The 24098-nt window shown below is 35.0% G+C and overlaps 2 protein-coding genes across 2 annotated transcripts in view; one reads left to right on the plus strand and one right to left on the minus strand.

Moving 5' to 3' along the window:
• The first annotated feature begins 2462 nt into the window (after window positions 1-2462).
• Window positions 2463-8417, plus strand: LOC139890909 (vacuolar-sorting receptor 3-like). Its single transcript, XM_071873834.1, has 11 exons — window positions 2463-2838; window positions 3623-4315; window positions 4384-4472; window positions 5461-5530; window positions 5611-5694; window positions 5780-5856; window positions 5935-6016; window positions 6847-6929; window positions 7018-7084; window positions 7248-7486; window positions 8036-8417. Exons 1-11 carry the CDS (start codon window positions 2538-2540, stop codon window positions 8132-8134), a joined length of 1884 nt encoding a protein of 627 aa, XP_071729935.1. The 5' UTR covers window positions 2463-2537; the 3' UTR covers window positions 8135-8417.
• Window positions 8418-9591: 1174 nt separating this feature from the next.
• The window catches only part of LOC139887910 (uncharacterized), a 30640-nt gene continuing 16133 nt past the window's right edge, over window positions 9592-24098 (minus strand). Inside the window, exons 2-10 of the mRNA XM_071870958.1 lie at window positions 15314-15394; window positions 15090-15210; window positions 14878-14972; window positions 14732-14803; window positions 14074-14301; window positions 13577-13685; window positions 13455-13487; window positions 10445-10586; window positions 9592-9697 (exon numbers count right to left, since the gene is read on the minus strand). Coding sequence (XP_071727059.1) covers window positions 9598-9697; window positions 10445-10586; window positions 13455-13487; window positions 13577-13685; window positions 14074-14301; window positions 14732-14803; window positions 14878-14972; window positions 15090-15210; window positions 15314-15394 — 981 coding nt within the window. The 3' untranslated portion in view covers window positions 9592-9597. The remainder of the gene's footprint in view (window positions 9698-10444; window positions 10587-13454; window positions 13488-13576; window positions 13686-14073; window positions 14302-14731; window positions 14804-14877; window positions 14973-15089; window positions 15211-15313; window positions 15395-24098) is intronic.

Consider the following 24098-nt stretch of genomic DNA (forward strand, 5'->3'; position numbering starts at 1 on the left):
TATTACAAAATAATACAACTTTTACCCATAATATTTTATCAAATAAATATGTGATACAAAGATATTTTTAACACACGAAATATAATTACATTAACAATTCATACCACTATATTTTTATAATATTAAGTGAACTTTATAAATTTTATTACTTAAGATATATAAAAGTATATTTTCTTCATATATAAATTTTAATATAAATTTTTATTTATTAATAAATGTCTTGTATTATTTACTTTAATAAAATTTGATAAATATATTTAAATATATAAAACGACTATATTTAAGTTATATAATAAACATGTATAGATTTTGGAAGTCATTCTGGGTCAAGTTGACTTTTGCATATCGATCTCGAGCATTAGGATTGTGATACACTACGACTTGACCTAAATTGTTAGACAGATATTGACCAACATATAAATATATATACTTAATATAGGTTCGTGAATCCGAGGCCAACCCTGCATTTGTTCAGTACCGTCATTTGCATTATTGCTACAAAATACAGTATTGTGAGTTTCATTACTCCCTTTTTAAATGCTTTTGCAATAGGCTTTTGGGACTGAGAATACATGCGCTGCTTTTATAAAAGTTTTACGAAATAGACACAAGTAATCGAAACTACATTCTATGGTTGGATTATCAAATCGAATATGCCCCTTTTTAGCTTGGTAGCCTAAGAATTAGGGAACAGACACCCTAATTGACGCGAATCCTAAAGGTAGATCTACGGGCACTAACACCCCCCATACTGGAAAATGATATGCTTTAGTACTTCGAGTTTATATTACCCAATAACATATACAGGTATAAATCTATATGCTTGTACCTATTAGGATTGTACCATCTACAATAGGGATATACTATATGCTTGTTATCGTGACCTAATTGTGTTTTGGCTAGCTTGATACTATATGCTTGTACCTATTAGGATTGTACCATTCATTCAGCCTCGTGCTAACTCCCTCACTTCCTCCACTACATGTTAGACATGTATGATGGATTTTGGGATGAGCTTGCGACTGTCGGATATGTTTGACGAGTCTAACTCTGATGTCCTTTTGTAAAACATATATGTTTATGTTAAGAATGTTTGTTTTACGTAACACAAGTTGTATTGTAATACTTAATTATGGTTATGTATTATTATTGTGTAATAAAGTTTCCAATTTGTATTTAAAAAAATGGACGATGTTACAGTATTCATTGTGTAGATTCATAAAGAAAAGAAAAATATTTTTTTTATGACACGTTAAGATACATCAGATGTATGTTAACAAATTATCGTATGTCTGATCAGATGTATGATGATTTACTAACATACATATGATGTATGTTAACGTGCTATAAAAATTGTATTTTTTTTATCTTTTTTTTTTCTGAACATACACAATGAATGCTAACCCTGTAAATAAAAAAACTAAATTTTAACATCTAATTTTAATGTTATAAAAATAACAAATTTTCTTATCCCCCTATCTAAAAAAAAATGTGCTTATCAAATCTCTCCCATACTATATGGAAAAATGCTAATGACAACCATAAGGGTTGTCATCAACAAATTTGTATATACATATTTTGATTGTACATTATAATATACAACTATTTTTGCATTGAAAAATTTCTTAATCACAACTCTAAGAGTTATCATAGTATTTTACTATCATCTATAGTTAATACTCCGTATTAAAATCCTATAATGATGATGTCATTATTAGGCTAATTCTTTTGTTAAGAAAAAACTAAAAAGAAAAAGAAAAAAATCTAAGTATGGTGGGTGATGTCATTAATCTAAATTATTTTGAATTAAAATTAAATCTTATTAATTAAGTATTATTATTAAATCTTATTAATAATTATTTTAATTATTAAAATTAAATAATTTTAAATAATTATTTTGAATTGAGAAGATATAAAAGCTAGTCAGAAGAAAACCAATTCTAAATTTTTACACTTTTAAAATAAAATAATAACTAATATTATCTCTTATGATTGGATGTGGATTGTTTAATATGCATTTTATGTGTTTGATGAAATGTTCAGCTGACAAGTTTCTTAGTCAGACTCTGTGGTTCTACGGGTAATTAAACTAAATAACTTTAGCATTTGCGTACACTTTATATCTAAAACATATCATTAAACTGTTTCGTTTAAATAAACTCGTAGTTCCACGGGTCATTTCACTAGTATTATATATTTTTTATAAATATAAATAAATGAAATTTGACCTATTGACCTAAATACGTAATTTGGGAAAGTAGGTTTTTAAGAATAAAGTCAACAAGCAGAAGACTAAAATAGTAAAATTGTTAGGTACAACATCCATCCATCAATCCATCCCCAAATCACTGATTAAATTCAACAATTCTTCCTCTTACCTCACACGTTCATCATTTTTCTTCAACTATTCCAACACAGATATCATAACCTATTCATCAATTCATATCCAATAAACAAAACCCTAAATAAATTCCTCAACTTTTAGGGTTCCATCACACGGTTACTCAATCCTCGAACATATCGATCGAGAATCAACGATGGATAAACTTTATCTAGGGTTTATATTTATACTATTGAGCTGTGTGTATATTGATTTAGTAATGGGTAGATTTGTAGTTGAAAAAAACAGCTTAACAGTATCATCACCTGATAATATCAAAGGGAATCATGATAGTGCAATTGGCAATTTTGGTATACCTCAATATGGTGGTAGTATGGCTGGTACTGTTACTTACCCTAAAGAAAATAAAAAAGGGTGCAAAAAATTTGATGAATTTGGGATCACTTTTAAAGCTAAGCCTGGTACTTTGCCCATGTTTGTTTTGGTTGATCGTGGAGGTAGGTTTTCACAAATTTAAACTTTCATAATTTTTATATAAATTGATGATAGATTGATGATAGATACATGTGTAAATGCTTAAATTTTGTATCTTTATTAGGTATATCTTTACTGATGCTTTTTGTAGTTATTGGTAATTAGTGGCATAATCTATGTTTTTGTGGTTAAGATTCTTTTTTTTCCATAATGAATTTGGAGTTTCCCTTTTGGGGTTACTCTCTTCGTGTTTCGAATGTTGGCTAACATATGGACAGTGGCAATTCTATGATTATAACTTAATGGGTCCTGAAATTTTTTTCAATACTAATTATATTTGAATGCTATTTTAGTGGCAGTTTACTTTCAAAAACTACAGATTCGAAAAATATATGGGATTCGGGTAGTTAAATTAAGTGATGTCGTATACAATTTAAAAGAAAAAATATAAATCTAAAAAATATATGGGTCCTGCAATTAAATTTAGTGGTCACGAGCTTCTTACTTAACTCGCTACTGCATATGGACCAGTTTCTGTTTTTTAGATGATACGGCTAATGGCTAATTTACTTTAATTGTTTAATTAGTTTGTCAATATATATATTTGTGTCAATTTGGAAAAACCAGCTAATGTTGATCACTTACTGCTACTTTACTATTATTGAATTTGCAGGCCCTTTTTTTTGTATGGTGGATGTTTATTACGTTTGTTATTTTATGGGAACTTTATTTGGTGCATTTTTGGAGTGTTTAATTATTATTTTTAGATTTAAGACTGGTTTTTTTTTATATTGTTTTGGTATCCAGATTGCTTTTTCGCGTTGAAGGTATGGAATGCGCAAAACGCTGGTGCATCTGCGGTTCTTGTAGCGGACGATGTAGATGAATCGTTGATAACTATGGATACACCCGAAGAGGATGCTGCATCGGCTAAGTATATCGAAAATATAACAATCCCATCTGCTTTAATCTCCAAAAGTTTCGGTGAAAAGTTAAAGAAAGCAATCAGTGATGGGGATATGGTAAACGTAAATCTTGATTGGAGAGAATCTGTTCCGCATCCAGATGATCGTGTCGAATACGAACTTTGGACAAACAGTAACGACGAGTGTGGAGTTAAATGTGATATGTTGATGGATTTTGTGAAAAACTTCAAGGGAGCAGCGCAAATTCTTGAAAAAGGCGGATACACTCTGTTTACGCCTCATTATATAACATGGTATTGTCCACTAGCGTTTACGATAAGCAAACAATGCAAGTCGCAATGTATAAATCATGGAAGGTATTGTGCACCCGATCCCGAACAAGATTTTAGCACAGGGTACGAGGGTAAAGATGTGGTTATAGAAAACTTAAGGCAACTTTGTGTGTTTAAAGTTGCAAACGAGACGAAAAAGCCATGGGTTTGGTGGGATTACGTTACTGATTTTCAAATTAGGTGCCCCATGAAAGAGAAAAAGTACAACAAGGAATGTGCTGATCGGGTTATCAATTCTTTAGGTGAGTGTTTTAAGGATATTTGATTCATAAAAAACGAAGCTTGAATACTAATATAGATGTTTCTGCAGGGCTTGACTTGAAAAAAATCGAGAAGTGTATGGGAGATCCTAATGCAGATTCTGATAATCCTCTACTTAAAGAAGAACAGGATGCTCAAGTATGTCGGTCTTAAGTTTTTAAATTATTTTTTAAGATACTACAATATTGAAGGTGGCAAATTTACCCATAAACTTTTTAAGTGATTCAGTTGGGTTAGATTTTTATCTGTAATGGGTCAAACAGAAAAAGAACTTTTATATTAAAGCCTAAAAGAAGGTGGATAAAATAGTCGGAATTCGATAATCACCTAGAAGTGAATTCTTACAGTCCTGCTACATACGTTAAATCGTTTGTGTCGAATTAGTTGACATACTTTCTTTACATGAAAATGTATAATATGTGGACCAAAAGCGTGCAGGGAAACCCAACCTGTTCAACCCCTACCATAAATTACCCGTTTTGACCAGTCAACATTATCACATTTTAAACAGCCTATCTATTTTTCTACATCTGGAAAATAAAAATTGAATTGAATGCCTAAACCACATGCCTAATAAGAAGATCACGTCGCATTGCAAGGACGGAGCTTTTCCGGTTAGGGAGGGGCCTCCCCACCCCCACCCCACACGCGCACACACTAATAAAAATGAAACTTGTAGTCCTTTAGCTACAAACGTTTGGGCTTTTGAATCAATTCGGAGTCCGTATGAAGATATGATCAAAATGGAGAAGGCTCGCAAATGTTGCGAGTTGTCACCGTTTTGGTCGTATCTCCTTACGAATTCGAATATAATTGATTCAAAAGCTCAAAAGCTCGTAACTCAAAGTGCTACAGATTTTTATTTTACGCCAGCTTAAGTTCTGATCCTCTGTCCGGGAGAGGCTGTATCTTGTCCGCGATATCACCAACATACTAAAACTTTATATTGTACGCTAAAATCATTTAGTCTTTTTGATAAACATGTCATATTCGGCCTCCCTTATAAAATTCTTCAACCTCCGTCACTGGTGTATTGTAATGATTAGGCATGTATATCAATACTCTGTAAAAAAACTTGGAATTTTCAAATGATGAATAACCAAACCATTATTGTATTGGTTTTTAGATTGGAAAAGGATCAAGAGGTGATGTGACCATATTGCCTACACTAGTTGTTAATAATCGTCAATACCGAGGTTAGTTTCTATGCCTGATATGTTCGTATTAAGTCGAAATGTGTTACGTATTTATATTAAATTAAATCTTGTGGTCACAGGAAAGTTGGAAAAAGGTGCTGTTCTGAAAGCCATTTGTTCTGGTTTCGAAGAAACAACTGAGCCAGCTGCTTGCCTGAGTGATGGTAAGCTATAAATATAATGTTTATAGGTGATTATTTGACACTCAGAATGGACTGCGTATTCCGATTGATAATACTTTTTACACAGATGTGGAAACAAACGAGTGCTTGGAGAACCATGGTGGCTGCTGGCATGACAAAATTGCCAACGTAACTGCTTGCAAGGTACATCTTGTAACTTTCAGGATCTTGATATTGTTGCTTATATATTACCTAATCAAATCGATAAATTTTCACACGCAGGACACTTTTCGTGGGAGAGTTTGTGAATGTCCTTTGGTTGATGGAGTACAGTTTAAAGGAGATGGTTATACATCATGTGAAGGTAAACTAGTCTATTATACTGCATTCAGTCTCGAATGTTGATTAATTAAGATGATAACAAATTAACAACAATATCTAAAAAAATTTCAATCCTACCTTTGATTATTGAGTGAGACATAAACAAAGATAATATTTCAAATGCTTCAAGCTGGAATAACATTCAAACATAAAGTAATCAACTTAATTGTAGGAACAAGCAAAAACTTGTGGGTAAATGCACTTTTGAAACATAGTTGAGACAGATTATTGAACTAGCTATATTGTTTTTTTCAAAATGTACATATTTTGTATTGTTTTGTTACTTTGGTGCGTGTGTTTGTCAAATGGATCATGCTGCGGTTTGATGACTAGCTTGACCCAATTCGAAGAAAAACGTTTAATAAGTCGGGCAACGGTCAAAAGTCGGGTCAACATCGGTCAAAAGTCGACTTATTTGGTCTTGTTCTAGTATAAACGGAATCCCAAGCCCATTTTAAAATTCGCTGGAAAAAACAATGACTTACATAGTATCCCCTAAAATACGCTATATTATATAATTGTATTATATAAAATATTATAAATACGTGTATAGTATTTTAACTAACGCCACATCATCTTATTTGTAAATCATTTATTTTTAATTATTTATGTTTAAGGTTTTTTATGTTTAAAATATCTATATGTAAAAGTCAATGTTGGTCAATCTACGGCTCGACCCCGTCTAAGCTCCTGACCGACTCGTTTCCGTCTCGCGTCTTTTTCAACCTTGATCAAGGAAGTGCGGTATACACTTACAAGTCTTGTATTCTATACTGCAGTAGCATGATTAAAATTGTTTATTATTGGTTGTAGCAAGTGGGCCAGGTCGTTGCAAGATCAATAACGGAGGATGTTGGCACGAAACCCGAGATGGGCATTCATACTCTGCTTGCTCGGTATTTATTCTCTTCACAACTCTATTGTTCTTCACTTCTGTTATTAAATGGAAAATGAGATGAAGATTTTCAATACTTTGTTGAACAGGACAGCGGGAATGGTAAATGTGCATGCCCTCCTGGGTTTAAAGGTGATGGTGTCAAAAGTTGCGAAGGTAACTAAACGTGCTTTCTACCATCATTGTTGTTTCATTTTTTATTTTTATTTGTGGGTGAGAAAATTAGTATAACTTGAGCAAAGCTAGAGAGTATAGTTCACTTTCAACTTCCTGTTAATCTTTAACTCAACTGATTTTCCCGCCATTTTATTGACCGCAGATATCGATGAATGCAAAGAGAAGAAAGCATGTCAGTGCCCTGAATGCAGTTGCAAAAATACCTGGGGTAGTTATGACTGCACCTGCAGTAGTGACCTTTTGTACATGCGAGACCACGACACCTGCATAAGTAAGAGGGTTGCTGCAGTAAAATCTGCATGGACCGCTTTTTGGGTCATTATTTTGGGCTTAGCCATAGCTGCAGCCGGAGCATATCTTGTATACAAGTATAGATTGCGGGTAAGAACTTCCTGTCTTATAACCATGTGTCTAGAACATGCATATTCAGATCATGATATACGGGCCTCAATTTTATACCTTTATTATTATTTGAGGGAGGGGTGTTAAATGTTTAATAATTGCCAGTATTAGTTTTTTACCGTCATAGCAGGTAAAATAATTTTTTTAGCTAAAAACGAAATGGGCAAATTAGTTTAGAAGTTACCAAAAGTATATGTTTATGCTTCAAACTGTCTAAATCTTTTTATGTGTAGTTACTCACTGTTAAAATATCATACTTTTTGTAATCATTTTTTAGCGATATGTTTAATATTAAGAATTTTGATATGTTTAATATTAAGAATTTTGCTAACAACCCTGAGTTGTTGCTAACACGCATAAAACACTTGTATATAGAAGTTGATTATTAACTTTATGGTGGCGGTTACCTGATAGGACAAGTATATTAAACACAAAGTTTGTAGTTAATGTTCTTGATCAAGTGAACCTTATCCATATTAGCCCGTGAATCGTTTTCTTACTTTTTTTAATTGTGACGTCAACTTTCAGACTTACATGGACTCAGAGATCAGAGCTATCATGGCACAATACATGCCTCTCGACAACCAAAGTGAAGTTCCGAATCATGTAAGTGAGGAACGAACGTGAAAAACAAGACCTGTCGATGAGTTCTAGGAACTATGGTGATGTGTTGATGGGTTCAGTCCATATAATACATCCAACCGATGAATTCAAACATCTTCCTTTATGCACATTTGTGTTGTGTACCATGAGAGAGACGATAGAACAAGTGTAGTAGGAAACTTGTGAACTTAAAAATGTGACTATTATATGAGTTAAGCTTTGTAATTTGTGAGAGTGATAAATGTTGGGCATGTAGTTTATTGTTACAATTTAGTGTCTACCGAAGCGAAAGCTCTTTTCATCTGCTGTTACAAAATAGTACTTTTAACCGCCAAATTTTAAACTTAGTACTTGTCTTTCATAATTGTCTTGAAAGCTGAAAGACGTACACAAAATGCTCTTTAATACCAAGTTTTTCTGTAACAATTATACTACATATCTAATTGAGATAGTCCAAATGAATAGTACTATTTATTTGGACTATCTCAATCTCCCACTAACAACCCCAAACTTTATTCAACGTACGAACCGGCCCCCTTCTCAATTTTATTAAAAAAACCCCACACCCTCGAGAATATACAAAACACCCCCAACTCTACCCCTTACCCCGACCCGACCTGACTCGCCTCTCCGTTATTATAACTATAATAATATTATATAATATATTTTGTCCTTTCACAATTTTTTCCCTTTTTCTAAAAAAACCCCTAAACTTTGTTCAAATATTAAAACCGGCCCCCCAAACAGGGGGTAAAGTGTTAAATAATCATTTTCATAAAAAATCTTAACTAAACTCCACCCAAATATTCAACGGGTCATATCTTCTCGTTCGCAACGAGTTAAATTTTTCCGACACCATCGTTAAACTCGAAATAATTTTAGGAACACAATGTCACTAACTATACGCAAAATGGACTCTTTTTAAAAAATGCTAGATATTTAAGGTACTTTTCATACACGTTGATTTTGCGTTAAATTTTTAAAAGTCGACAATTTCATAGCGAAACGCGGAGATACACATATATTGTTAATTTAAAATAACATTTAAATCTTTCACGGATTATACCTTTTAGTTCGACTCGAGTTTCGCTTCAACGACATCATCGAGCCACGAAATAATTTTACAAACTAAACGCACTAAAATACATTGAAAACCGAACCCCCGGCGCGAAGCGAGGGTTCGTAAACTAGTTTACTCTAAATATTGAAGGTTATGTTCTTTTTCCTGATAGAAAAGTCGGTATGCACCTCATTTAACAAATTGCAAGCTTTATCATAAATTTTCTTAAATTTTTACCCTAAGTTTAAATGTTTAATACTTTAGGATGCTAACAACACCAGGATCGGTATAGTAAAAGTAACCCTCATAACAAAATTAAATGAGAAACAGAAATTCATCAACATTGAGTCACTGAAAGTGTGATGTGTGTGTGTGCCTTTTTTTTTTTTTTTTTTTAAGAATGTGATATTGGCACCACAAAACCTGGTTAAAACAGAGGTAACTGCTGCCCATTATCGCCCATTTCCATCCAAAAACCACGTTGAGCGATACTGTGATACAAAATACCCATAGTTGCCATGCACGCCCTGCATTACATTTTAAGTTGCATAAGCTACATGTAGAGTGAGAAATTCGACCCATAATTAATCAGGGCCGGTCCCGAGAATTTAAGTACCCAGAACGAGGTGAAAAAAAGGCCCATAGGCCCTAACGAATAATATAATATTTTTTTTAACAAAAAAACCCCTTTGGGCCTTGCTAGAGTACTGTTGGACATTGATATCCTTTTTCTAAGGGGCATTTGATTATTGTTTTTGAACCTATTGTGTTTCGTCTTCGCTGCTTCAACTGTGTTTCCCTAGTTCCTATGTTTATCAAATCTTCAATTGTGTGTATATATAAAAAAATTAGGCCCCTAAAACATGGGCCTTGAGCAGTCGATCACCTTGTTCCCTCTCTAGGCCTCCCATGATTATTATTATTATAATAGTTCGATTTGGGTCATGTTGCATATGTAATGAGTCAAATGCATTTAGATTAATTAAAGTTAACGGGTCAATTGGATACATTGGGTCAACCTGATCAAATTAATCCGGAATGTTTTCAAAAGCATAAATTCTCTTAATTTGCATCTTCATCATTGTAATAATATAGGTTTCATCATCAAACTTAACACATCAGCAATATATGTAAAACTAGTATTTCAAAAAGTATTTGATGGTCAGCCCAACCCAATCGTATTGTCCTAGCCCAACCCAATCGTATTGTCCTGTGTCATCTACTAATGAACCTATGTGCTATATTAGATGTAAGAATAGAGTAGGAGATGGTACATGATTGCAATGAAAATAAGTATTTTTCTTGGATCCATTCGTGATGGTCTATGTGGACGCGTGTGGATTTCATTTTCATTTGCATCTCTTTTAGGAGGTGTAGTTACAGGCAAAGATGGCAGACCACTTGACCAAAAAGGTATAAGCCACCAGGGCCGGTCCCGAGAAATTGAATGCCCCGTGCGAGGCGGAAAAAAGGCCCTAATACCTTAACGAATAATATAAGTTGTTTAAAAAAACGACAATTAACGTCATATTAATAATAGATAAAGAATTTAGCATTAGAATTACATACCGTAATGGTTAACTAATGAGTGACAACCACAAGGAGTGTAAAATGCTCTAGGATTCTCTTTTAAAAATCTCGTTTGCACTCCTTGATGTATTCCTTTCATGTTTGCACCATTGTCATATCCTTGACCACGCATATCATTTACATCAAGACCAATACACTTTAACTCCTCAAGTGTAACATCAAATAGACCTTTTCCCGTGGTGTCATTAATTATTAACCTTATATACTAAACCCCCAACGGGTTTTGGTCGTTTTGACCCCAAGCCCCCACAAAAATTGTCAAAACGACAATAGTAGAAAACGGAAAAAAAAAACCAAACACCCCCTCAACTTTTTCCCACCTTTCAAATCCAACCCCTCTTTCAGGGGTTAAACATGAAACTTAATATTTTAATTAAAAATCTTAATTAAACTTCACCCATTTTTCCAACGGGACATATCTTTCCGCTCGCCCCGCGTTAAATTTTTTCGAACACACCGTTCAACTCAAAAAAACGTTATGAACACAACGGGACTAACTATACGCGAAACGGACACTTCTAAAAAAAACGCTAAATATCTCGGATATATTTAATACATACACACACCTAGGTACTATCTATTCTGTAAATACATAACGCTCCGTTAACTATGAATGCGCAACCCAAAAGCCCCGCAGCATCGCACGGGCCCATTTTACTAGTTAACATTCAAAAACCCTAAAAAAGACTCCTCAACAACAACATAATTAGATGTGCACTTTACATACCTCACTATCATGCTCATTTGTTCTTGATTACTCGAATCGGGAGTACAATCAAGTATGATTGAGTAGTATTTTGCTTCCTTTACCTCCTTTATGATTTGTTTTTTAATCTCATTCCCTAACATAAGAATTAGCTCGTTTTGAATCTTGTGCCCAAGATAATGCACATGAACCTCATCATTTGTGATTCGTCGCACATGCTCTTTAATAATCGGGTCAAACTCTTCCAGCATTTCAATGAGACCCAAAAAATTTCCGTTACCTGTTTAATGCATTTAATAAATAATAAGTGAAAATGAAACGAAAACAATTTGGTGGTCGCGGAACAAAAACAATAATAATTATTATTACCTTTTTGGTACAACTTTTCTTTTGATCCACGGAAAGCTAAACTATGTTTAGCTAGAAATTTTACTACTGCAATAATTCTCAAAAGGACTTGCATCCAGTAATCTCTTTCTTTCTTCAATTGTGTGTATTGAATGTTATCAATTGTCTCGTTCAACTTCAATCTTTTACGCATATCACACCATTTGTTCATATTTTCAAGATGAACTGTTGTAATTTCATGTAATCTGAGACATTCATAAGCATGCAACCAATCATTATAACCTTCCCCGTCCAGACCACCGTTCGGATGCCCTTTTCTAAAAATTTTACAACAGAAGCAAAATATTTTGTCTAACTCTTTTGAATATACTAGCCATGGTCGATCACACTTCTCCAAATTTGATAAAATTCTTGTATATAAAGCTGCAGAAAACCTTCTATTGTTGGTTTTCGGACCCGAAACTATTTTATTATCTCTTTTAGGACCATTCTCAACCAAAAGTTTAATCTCATCAGAACTAAGTCCTTCCCACCTTCTTGGGTCAAATATATCAACAAGATTATGTATCACATCTTCTTCACTAATATTTGTCTCGGCACGCTCTTCTTTTTCTGCCTCTTGTTCTTCAATATGCTCTTGCCCTTCCGTCTCTTCTAGATTTACTTGTACATGTTCTTTCTCTTCAAGATTTGGTTTATTTAAAAACTTATGTAGTGTACCAGCTTGAGACTTTTTCATTTTCTCATCTTCTTTTTTTCTTTTACGTTTTTCATGACCGGATAATTGTTTAGGAGCCATCCCTAATCCTATTTACCAATCAGTAACCATACAACAAAACTTGAGTCTTATTATAAAAATAGAACAACATATAATAATTCAAATCATTCATTAATTCAACATATAAATCAAAATTGAAAAGTTAGCCATATAAAAAAAACTGCTCTGTCAATTATACTAGTTTAATTCAATTCATATATTAATTCAATTCTTTGTTCGTATATCTCTCGAGACTCTAGTTATACCAGTTCTCTTGAATTCATTAAGTGAACATTAAATATTTAAATAATTAAATTGATAAGAGTGTATCAATAATCAATGTATCATAACAGTAAGGACTTAATTATTTTATTGATCGAAACTGACAAACATTAAATTGATTAATTGATTAATTGAATAATTGTAATAAACTCAAGTATACTTATCAAAAAGAATTGAGGTGATAAAACGTTCAATTAAAAAGAAGCTATACGATTACGGCTATTACATTCAATTCTTTTCATTCAATTACTCCCAACTAAACATAAATTGATTAATTGAATAATTGATAATAGTATAATGTTTAGTTTATACTTACATACATACACATAACAGATCGATGAAGCAAAGTCCAAAAGAACCAATTGAAATTCGATGAAAGATGAAGCAAATTTCGAGCGACGTATCACGAATGACGTATGTCAGGTAGCTTATTCCGTATGATTGAAGTGAACCGTCTGTTTTTTTTTTTTTTTGGCCCTAGTTCTATAATTCCTTTTGGGCCTTAAGTGTACAATGCCTAGTTCCAAAATAATTTTTGGGCCCTAAAATTTATGGGCCCTGTGCAAATGTACACAATGTACATACTATTGGGCCGGGCCTGTAAGCCACCTTAGAATTTTGAGCCGAAAACTACCTAAATCCACACTAACAAATTTATTACCAAATGATACAAGCAAAAATATCAAAATGTAATAATATATATAATTTTCTGAATTTACTTACCCCTTCGTGTGTACTTTCTCTTATTAGTGTCTTCATCGTCCGCATGATTACAAAACTCAGAGGCTTGCTTATCAGCTGGTGGAGTACTTTTTCTCGTGGTAGCACCAGACTGCGTTAAATTTGCGAAAGATAACGTATAGTAACAATTTAAGACATACCATACATTTACAGACACACTCGATATTAAGATGAAATATGTTAATTGTTAGTATGGGTCGGGTTGACAACAAATCAAATTTTGTCTCTCATTTGAAAACATAAACAATAAATTTGAATTATGGTTATATAAACCATTAGTGAGAGTACATGGGACTTTCAACCCATTTTGACACATTCTCTGTATAGCAAAGATAACTATTTGAGATGTTTGGGTTGATGTGTATATCACAACCCAAATAGAATCACTTGATGAGTACGCGGGTAGATATTGCCACCTTTAATATCAAGAAAAATGAAGGAAAAAAAACGTATATCCACGTTTTGAAAAAATTACTTACACCACCAGAATTTGGGCTTTTTGAGAAACTGGGCTCATTATTGGACTTCTCTGAAACAGGATCATCTTTTTTTACAGTATCAATGGTTGAAAGTTTAAAAGAAGCATTTACAGTAACAACTTTTGATCTTAAAGGATCTGAATCAAAAGCAGGTGGCGGTCCATTAGTTGAATGTTTCGGTGGCGATGATATTGGATGATTTCCAAACAAGTTCTTCTCATTTCCACTCTACAAAGCAAAAGTAAGAAGTCAACATTTATATACAACACGATATACATTCATTGAATTGTTGTTTGTTTAGTTGTTCTTAATTCCATACTTGTGTTATGGTAAACATTGATATTAAACATTAGATTCTTACTTTGAATTGATTACTAAGGTGTTGTTTCTTTTTCACTGTGCAGACCTTATTCTGCGTGCCCACAGATGTTTTTATTGCAAACTGTTTATTTTTCTAAAGACGTAATATAAAATAATTGCTTGCAGACACAAAAACAACAATATTTGATATTCAGCCTACAGATATTCAGACCACAACTTTTTCTGCAGATGTGGTTTAGAAATCTTTAAATAAAAACATGTTAAAAAACAAACACCACCTAAGCTTCTGGGCTATTACAACCCTACCCTGTTATTTAGCTCATTCTGCAAAGATTACCTGCCTAATTGCTTCCTTTAATTGTGAATACAAACGAGACCCTGAGTTCTTGACATTCTTCGGAGGCCATATCTACAAAGACAACTTTTTTTTTTATTAGAATCGATTCAAATAACAAGCTACATAACTATAGATGAGTAGTATACCGAAATTGAACATGCTGGACAAACATATCCATCTGGAGTAGTATTTGAAGGAAAACCTTTAATATGAACAACCAAACAATCTGTATGTATAATATCTGGAAACATGCACACAAGATCAAAAAGAATAAGTAATGTGATACATTTCAATATACTAAAGTACATATTATTACATATTTACATATCTAGTATAAATGCACAGAATTATAACATACGTAAGCAACCAAGTCGCGTTGTTTGCGACTCATCGTCATCTTGGAGCACCGCCTGGCACCGACAACACTTTGTAGGCCAATCGTAGTCTCCATCAATCACCCACGCTGAATACGTGCCAACCTACATAATTTGACATGTAGTCTCAATCAAACAATTTGCATTACAAATATATGTTTAAAAAAATTAATACAAGTGATAAAGAGTATGATATATTACAACATACAACGCAAATTCGATGATCCTGAAAACATATGCATTCTCCACAAACAGGAACTTTGTGTACAAAGCAGTACAATTTAGTTGCCTGCACGTGATCAAAACGTTCATATATTCATTATTTGTTCATAATAACCTATATGTATCAAATATAATGGTAGCTCTATATATTATATAAAACGTAATGACGCATGGCATAATGATACCTTTCGACATTTACAGACCACCATATGAAAATGTTTAATAAACCAATTGATGTATGGAAGTTTATAAAGATTTCCAGCCTACAATCTAGAAGCCCACCTTCTAGATATTCAAAGTAGGCAACCTTGACAACTCATATGGAGGTAGCAAAGTTGATGATGATGACGGCCGCCAACCTTCTCCGTTCACACCATTCCACCGCCATAGAATTTTTACTATAAATAGAGTAAATCATCCTAAATCACTCAGAGAAGTGTAATCACAACCTAGAGAGTGTGTGTGAGTTTGAGAGTTTTTTTTGTAAGAGTTTTGTAATACTCTGTAAATCTATTCTTGTGAGTAATAGAGTTGTTTTTCTCTCAAATTTATATCTCCCAACGTTCAGGCGATCCCCTCTTCCTAACAAGTGGTATCAAGAGCTTGGTTAGAGACGTTGGTTGAGTTTTTGGGTTTTCGGAAGTTTTCTCAAAATTCAATTTTGAGTGTACCATTGGATTCGTCTCGTCGAACCGAGTCCAACGCAAAAAACTGCGACTTAAACGGAGTTATAACGAGCCCATAAAACGCGGTCAAAGTTTGGTCAACTCGCCGGAATCTCGCCGGAGAAGACGACCGGTGCCGGAATTTTTGCCGGAGAAGACGATCACTGTAGCAATTCACTGTAGCAGCTGGCGACACTGTATCAAATCACTGTAGCGGTACTGTAGCGGTACTGTAGCAATTCTGAAATTTTACAATTTGGTCCCTGAAATTTTCAGAATTTCATTCTTGGTCCCTGAAGTTTATAAAAATTATAATTTTGCCCCGTAAGTGGAATTTAAGCCGCGAAGTGTCTATTCCACCATTTTCAACCGTTCCGGACGTAACGGTGATCTCTGTTTTCTACAATTCAACCCCGTTTGTATTGAAAAATTATTTTTAAAGTGATAATGTCCACAGAAGAGTCAACATCATCTTCCGGAGCTATGATTATGCTCACAGCAACAAACTACACGCTGTGGAAACCTCGGATGGAAGATCTCCTCAGCTGTAAGGATTTGTTCGATCCTATTGAATTGAAGGGTATAAACCCTGATTCTGCCAAAGAGAAAGAGTGGAAGAAATCAAACCGAAAAACTATTGGTCAGATCCGTCAATGGATTGATCATAGTGTCTTCCACCATGTTGCACAAGAGACAGACGCATATGTCCTCTGGAAAAAGTTGGAGGACATGTACCAGGCCAAGACTGCTCGGAATAAAGCCCTGCTGATGAGGCGTTTAGTCAACATGAAGCTCAAAAGTGGAACTTCAGTTGTCGAGCATACCAGTGAGTTTCAGAACTTGGTCAACCAGTTATCGTCTGTAGAGATGCCGCTTGGCGATGAAGTTCAGGCACTACTGCTACTTAGTTCCCTTCCCGATAGTTGGGAAACGCTGGTAGTAACACTCAGCAACTCAGCACCGAATGGCAAACTTACCATGTCAATGGTCAAGGATGCCCTATTCAGTGAAGAGGCAAGGAGAAAGGACATGGGCACAGATCAGACCCATGCCTTTGTCACAGAGAATCGGGGGAGACAGCGAATGAGTAGCAAAAATAAATGGAGAGGCAGAAGTAAGAGCAGGGGCAGGTCAGCTGATGGCAGAAAACCAACATATAAATGTCATCATTGTGGATTAGAGGGACATATGAAGAAGAACTGCTATAGATTAAAAGAGGAACAAGGTCAAAGCAGTTCACAGCCGAAGAATAAGGGTGGAGAAACATTAGTTGCTATCACAGGTGATGTAGCTTATTGTTCAACCCATGATGAGACATGCCTTCACGTCTCACGAGAAGAAGCGGAATGGGTGGTAGATACTGCAGCTTCCTACCACGTGACTCCATACAAAGAATACTTTACAACATACAAAGCTGGTGACTTTGGAGCTGTGAAGATGGGAAATTCCAGTTCCGCTGAGATTGTCGGAATTGGTGATGTCAAGATAAAGACAAGTTCCGGGAGCACAATCACTCTGAAGGATGTCCGTCATGTGCCAGATCTTCGGCTGAATCTACTTTCCGGAGTAGCTCTCGATAAACAGGGCTATGATAGTCATTTCAGTAGAGGCACGTGGAAATTGTCAAGAGGCGCTATAATAGTCGCTCGAGGACACATTTGTGGCACACTGTACAAGACTCATGTGAAGATCTGCACAGACAGCATTAATGTTGCAGAAAAGGAGGCTTCACAAAATTTATGGCACCAGAGACTCGGTCACATGAGTGAGAAAGGGTTGTCTACCCTAATAAAGAAGGAGCTTATCAATGTAGACAAGGACGCTGCACTAGATCCTTGCAATCATTGTCTGTTTGGTAAGCAACATAGAGTCTCGTTTAATTCCTCTTCAACGAGAAGATCAGAGTTACTCAGTCTGGTACACTCTGATGTTTGCGGTCCCTTAGAGGTTGAATCAATTGGTGGCAACCGATACTTTCTAACGTTTATCGATGATGCTTCTCGAAAGGTGTGGGTATATTTCTTGCGAACGAAGGACCAGGTGTTTGATTACTTCAAACAGTTCCATGTCATGGTAGAACGTGAGACAGGAAATAAGTTAAAGTGTCTTCGATCCGACAACGGCGGTGAATACTCTTCCAGACAGTTCGATGCCTATTGCAGATCATATGGCATCCGACATGAGAAGACGGTCCCACGTACCCCTCAACATAATGGTATAGCAGAAAGAATGAACCGAACAATCATGGAACGTGTTCGGAGCATGCTCAGTATGGCTAAGCTGCCAAAGCCATTCTGGGGAGAAGCAGTCAGAGCCGCTTGTTATTTGATCAACCGATCTCCATCAGTACCACTGAATTTTGAAGTTCCGGAGAAACTTTGGTCTGGAAAGGATCCATCATACTCTCACTTAAGAGTATTTGGATGTTTGGCGTACGCACATGTATCCAAGGAGCTCAGGCAGAAGCTGGATGCAAGGACCACTCCATGCATATTCATAGGCTATGGAGATGAAGAATTTGGATACAGATTATGGGATCCAAAGGAGAAAAAGGTGATCAGAAGTAGGGACGTGGTGTTCCATGAAAGCCAGACAATAGAAGATATTGAAAAGCCCACAATATCTCAGAAGACAAATGTTGCTGCTCAGGTGCCAGAGGCAACAACGGAATCATTCATGAGAAATGAATTTTCAGTGCAAGAAGAAATGCCAGAAGTAGAAGATAATGAGGAAAATGACGGTGCTGAGCAGGGGGAGCCACAACCCCATCTGCCAGACGTTCCAGCACCATCACAAGGTCAAGATGATGGTGGATTTCCTCAGAATGTTCCAGAAGTTCGTAGATCTGAACGAGGTCGGATTCCATCGAGTAGATATCCAGAATCCGAGTACCTTCTACTTACTGAAGATGGAGAACCGGAGATTTTTTATGAAGCAGTAACTCATAAGGATAAAGAAAAATGGTTGCTCGCAATGCAGGATGAGATGGATTCTCTGCAGAAAAATCAAACTTATGAGATTGTAGAACTTCCACGCGGGAAGAAGGCACTGAAAAATAAATGGGTGTTCAAGCTGAAAAAGGATGGTAGTGGAAAAGTGGTGAAATACAAAGCACGACTTGTAGTCAAAGGATTCCAACAGAAGAAAGGGATTGATTTTGACGAGATATTTTCACCAGTAGTCAAGATGACTTCAATTAGAGTCATACTTGGATTGGTCGCAAGTATGAACTTGGAGCTTGAACAAATGGATGTAAAGACAGCTTTTCTTCATGGAGATTTACATGAAGAAATTTACATGGAGCAGCCAGAAGGTTTTGAGGTTTCAGGAGATAATCTCGTATGCAAGCTGAAGAAAAGTTTGTACGGTTTAAAGCAGGCACCTAGGCAGTGGTACAAGAAGTTTGACTCGTGCATGGTGAGTCACGGGTACAAGAAAACTGCAGCAGATGAGTGTGTCTACATTCAGAAGTTTTCTGAAGGAGATTTCGTTGCTCTTCTACTTTATGTAGACGATATTTTGATCGTAGGGAAAGACGTAACGAAGATCAACCAGCTGAAGAAGGAACTCTCTAAGTCTTTTGACATGAAAGACTTAGGACAGGCTCAACAGATTTTGGGAATGCAAATAACCCGAGACAGGAAGAATAAAAGGTTATGGCTATCTCAAGAGAAGTATATTGAACGAGTGCTTTCACGTTTCAATATGAACAATGCCAAACCTGTTAGCATTCCATTAGCCAACCATTTCAAGTTAAGCAAGAGTTCTTGTCCCTCATCCAAGGAAGAGATCGGGGAGATGTCTTCAGTACCATATTCTTCAGCAGTTGGAAGTTTGATGTATGCGATGGTGTGTACAAGGCCCGATATTGCTCATGTAGTGGGAACGGTGAGTCGTTTTCTCTCGAACCCCGGGAAAGAGCATTGGGATGCAGTAAAATGGATTCTCAGATATCTTAAAGGTACAAAGAATCTATGTCTTTGTTACGGGGGAGCTGATCCAATCTTGGAAGGCTATACAGATGCGGATATGGCCGGAGATCCTGATAGTAGGAAATCTACTTCAGGATTCATTTACACTTTTGCAGGGGGAGCTGTTTCATGGCAGTCAAGACTACAGAGGTGTGTTGCATTATCCACAACTGAGGCAGAGTATATTGCTGCCGCAGAAGCTGGAAAAGAAATGTTGTGGTTAAAGCGTTATCTTCAAGAATTTGGAATCAAGCAAAAGGAGTACAAGGTATATTGTGACAGTCAAAGTGCTATAGATTTGAGCAAGAACTCCATGTACCATTCTCGTACAAAACATATTGATATTCGCTATCATTGGATACGCGAGGTAATTGATCGACAACTGTTGAGACTAGTGAAGATCCATACAAAGGAGAATCCTGCGGATATGTTAACAAAGGTGGTGACTCGAGAGAAGTTGGAGTTATGCAGAGACATAACTGGAATGTTTGTGGATTCGGCTGGAGGGGGAGAATTAAAGATTTCCAGCCTACAATCTAGAAGCCCACCTTCTAGATATTCAAAGTAGGCAACCTTGACAACTCATATGGAGGTAGCAAAGTTGATGATGATGACGGCCGCCAACCTTCTCCGTTCACACCATTCCACCGCCATAGAATTTTTACTATAAATAGAGGTGCAAACCTCAGTTGTAAATCATCCTAAATCACTCAGAGAAGTGTAATCACAACCTAGAGAGTGTGTGTGAGTTTGAGAGTTTTTTTTTGTAAGAGTTTTGTAATACTCTGTAAATCTATTCTTGTGAGTAATAGAGTTGTTTTTCTCTCAAATTTATATCTCCCAACGTCCAGGCGATCCCCTCTTCCTAACAGTTTATAGGGTTTAGGTTAAATATAATAGATACAGATTTGTGAAAAAAAGGGTGTGTGATTATTTAAAAATATGATTGTTCGATGAAGGAAGATTTATTTGTATTTGATGAAAGGGTGTTTGGTATAAAACAGATCATCAATTTGGGACAACTTTGATTAACTCGCGCCTGTATTTGCCTTTTAACGGAAATCTGACTTGAACGTGATTAACTAATTATTGTAGCACAAATACGGTTTAACTTTTTTACAATCATTAGAATTTCTAGCTTTTTTTTTTCTTTCTTAAAAAATGAAATTAATTGTTCAGACATAGCATGTCTAATTAGTTATACGGTTTTGCTAAATTGTGACCCACGTGATAAGAAATGTTAAAGACACCTTAAATATCATCACCCCTGAGTGGCCACTGTGTTGCCTAATGAAGCACACCACCCGAGTTCAATTCCTGGCTATGCTAAATTGTTCAAAAAGGGAGTGTAACTAGAGGGTGCGCATAATGCGCAATTCACCCGGTACAAGGTCTCGCGCTCGGGGGGCTAGATTACCCGAGATTTTACCTTCTATGAGGGAGGCAATGTGCTCGTTCATAGGAGCGTTTCCTCACTTACTGAGCATACGTTAGCAAAACCCTTAACTATATCTTATCAATATATTTGAACTGACAACTCAACTTGAACGTATACACACCGAACAAACTAGAGCCAAGCACCGTATATATACAATTCAACCATTGAAACAAACAATTACAAATTTTTAATGCTTGACAAGAAAATTTTTAATCATAAATACGTATACAAGTGCTCCCTAAACCGCATAATAAGATCACTAACCGACTAACGGAACTTGCGGGCATAGCCCAACGGTTCACCATATGTCATTAAGTCATGGGATAGGGAGAGGTCATGAGTTCGATTCTTAGGGATGACCCTAATTTCTTTTAATCAATTGAACACTAATAGTGGTGGTATATATAGAGAGGTTTTACCGGCCGCTCGATGGGATAAAGGCTCGACCACATGCTCGTATGGATTGTGGTTCGATGTCCCTGGTTAGCGCCTTAGCGGTTCGGGTGTCCGCCCGAACGCGTGCGTGAGTGATAAACAAGAGTATTTGATGTTAAAATTGTCGTTAAAAATAAATAAATAAATAAGATCACTAACGTTAATTCTATCCGAATAAAAAAATAAAAGGCGGTTATATTCGCCAGTACGCGTAGCACAAATGGAGGGTATATTTCTTCATACACGTCCTCGTTGCCCGTTGGAGTTAAACTGTATTAAAGTGTTGTAGTGTGTAATTTAATTAAACATATTTCGGGTTCATATGTTTACATAAGTTGGTATATTGATCACATGCATTGTAGGCTAAACATTTGATGACGTGTAACTGAAGCTACGTAAGACATGACTTCAGCTACCTGTCATAGTTTGCTTGCTTTTATATCATCCATCCACGTGTTACCAACCTTGTAGTTATTTGCTGTCCGACACCTCGACACCTAATTGGTTAATTCTAGTGGTATTATCTTTACACCTAAAAGGACACCCCATCTGTCTCTGCATGCGCTCAAACAAATTGTTAAGTTATTGGATCATTGTAAATATGTGATATACTACGTATGAGTTATGCAATTTGCTAAAATAGTCGAATGACTAAACTTTTCTATGTATTCAATTTGAAATGTCAAATTTAATAGTTCTCATTTAATTTAGCTGAAGTTAATTTCTATTATTTGTGTTTTTTTAAATAACATGATTTAAATGTGTACAACTAAGTACAAACATAAAATGGATACGTAAAGAATTAAAAGGACAGATTATTGATATTGCTTATATAATTTTGTGTTGTTAGTCTAACGGTAATGACACATACCTCTTTGTTAGAGGTTGGAGTTCGGTTCCCTAAGATACATAGGCGTCTTCGAGCAGAGGCAAGATGATCAACTGTCAGGGCTCAAAAATTAAAAAGGGTCCAATAATAAATATATATATAGAGTTTTCTCAAAATAGTCAATTAAATTAAATAAAAAATTGTCGATTCATCCAGGGCCAACTAAATTACTCATGATGTATTTTATCATTTATTCTTTGAACGTTTACCCCACTAAAATAATAACATTTATCACAAAGTGTCTTTTTTAAATGTTCATATTCTCATGTGATCTTAATGTTTGGAAAAAAAAATCAAAAAAAGAAAAAAAGTTACTTCTCCCAAAAAGTGTTTCCTCTTGATTAAAACAATATATATATATATATATATATATATATATATATATATAGTGGACCAATCCATGGATAAGCACTAAATGGGGCACAAACTGGAAAAGTAAAATTTCAAATTTTTTTTAAAAAAAAAACGATCCTTTAATATGCAAATAGAAGAAAACGAAAAAATTTTAAAAAATTTTTGAACAAAATCGTTCGAAAATCGATGATGAATGGTAAACATCGATGATGAATGGTAAAAATTGATGATGAATGGTAAAATTAACCATTCATCTGGTTAATTTATCATTCATTTTTGTTCGCGATGAATGATAAAATTAATCAATGCTAAAAAAAAGCAGATGAATGGTTAATTTAACCATTCATCTGTTTATGATGAATGATAAAAAAAACAGACGAATGGTTAATTTAACCATTCATCTGGTTTTTTTTAGCATTGATTAATTTTATCATTAATCGTAAACAAGATGAATGATAAATTAACCCGATGAATGGTTAATTTTACCATTCATCATCGATTTTTGAAAGATTTTGAACTTTTTTTTTTATGAAAAAAATTGATTAGAGGTGCATTTTAATGCAGATTTATGAATGTAAAAAAAAATTCAAAAAAAAAATTTTATTTTGCTTATCCGGTTTGTACTCCTTTTAAGCTTATCCATGGATCGTGCCCCTATATATATATATATATATATATATATATATATATATATATATATATATATATATATATATATATATATATATATATATATATATATATATATATATATATATATATATATATATATATATATATATATATATATGATTAATGGTGAAGTAACTAATTGGTGGTGGGGGGGGGGGGGGGGGGGGCAATTTTATTAGCATTTGAATCAATTATGTGAAATTTTGGTACTTATGTGATGATCCGTCCAAATCCCTTTTGAACGAATACATCATTCATCGATTTCACAGTGAGGTACTGACCTCTACATGATACGTTTTGTAAACATTGCATTCTTTTGAAAAGGCACACCATAATTGAATATCAAA

This window comes from Rutidosis leptorrhynchoides, chromosome 2, assembly GCF_046630445.1.
Source record: "Rutidosis leptorrhynchoides isolate AG116_Rl617_1_P2 chromosome 2, CSIRO_AGI_Rlap_v1, whole genome shotgun sequence".
Classification (NCBI taxonomy): Eukaryota; Viridiplantae; Streptophyta; class Magnoliopsida; order Asterales; family Asteraceae; genus Rutidosis; species Rutidosis leptorrhynchoides.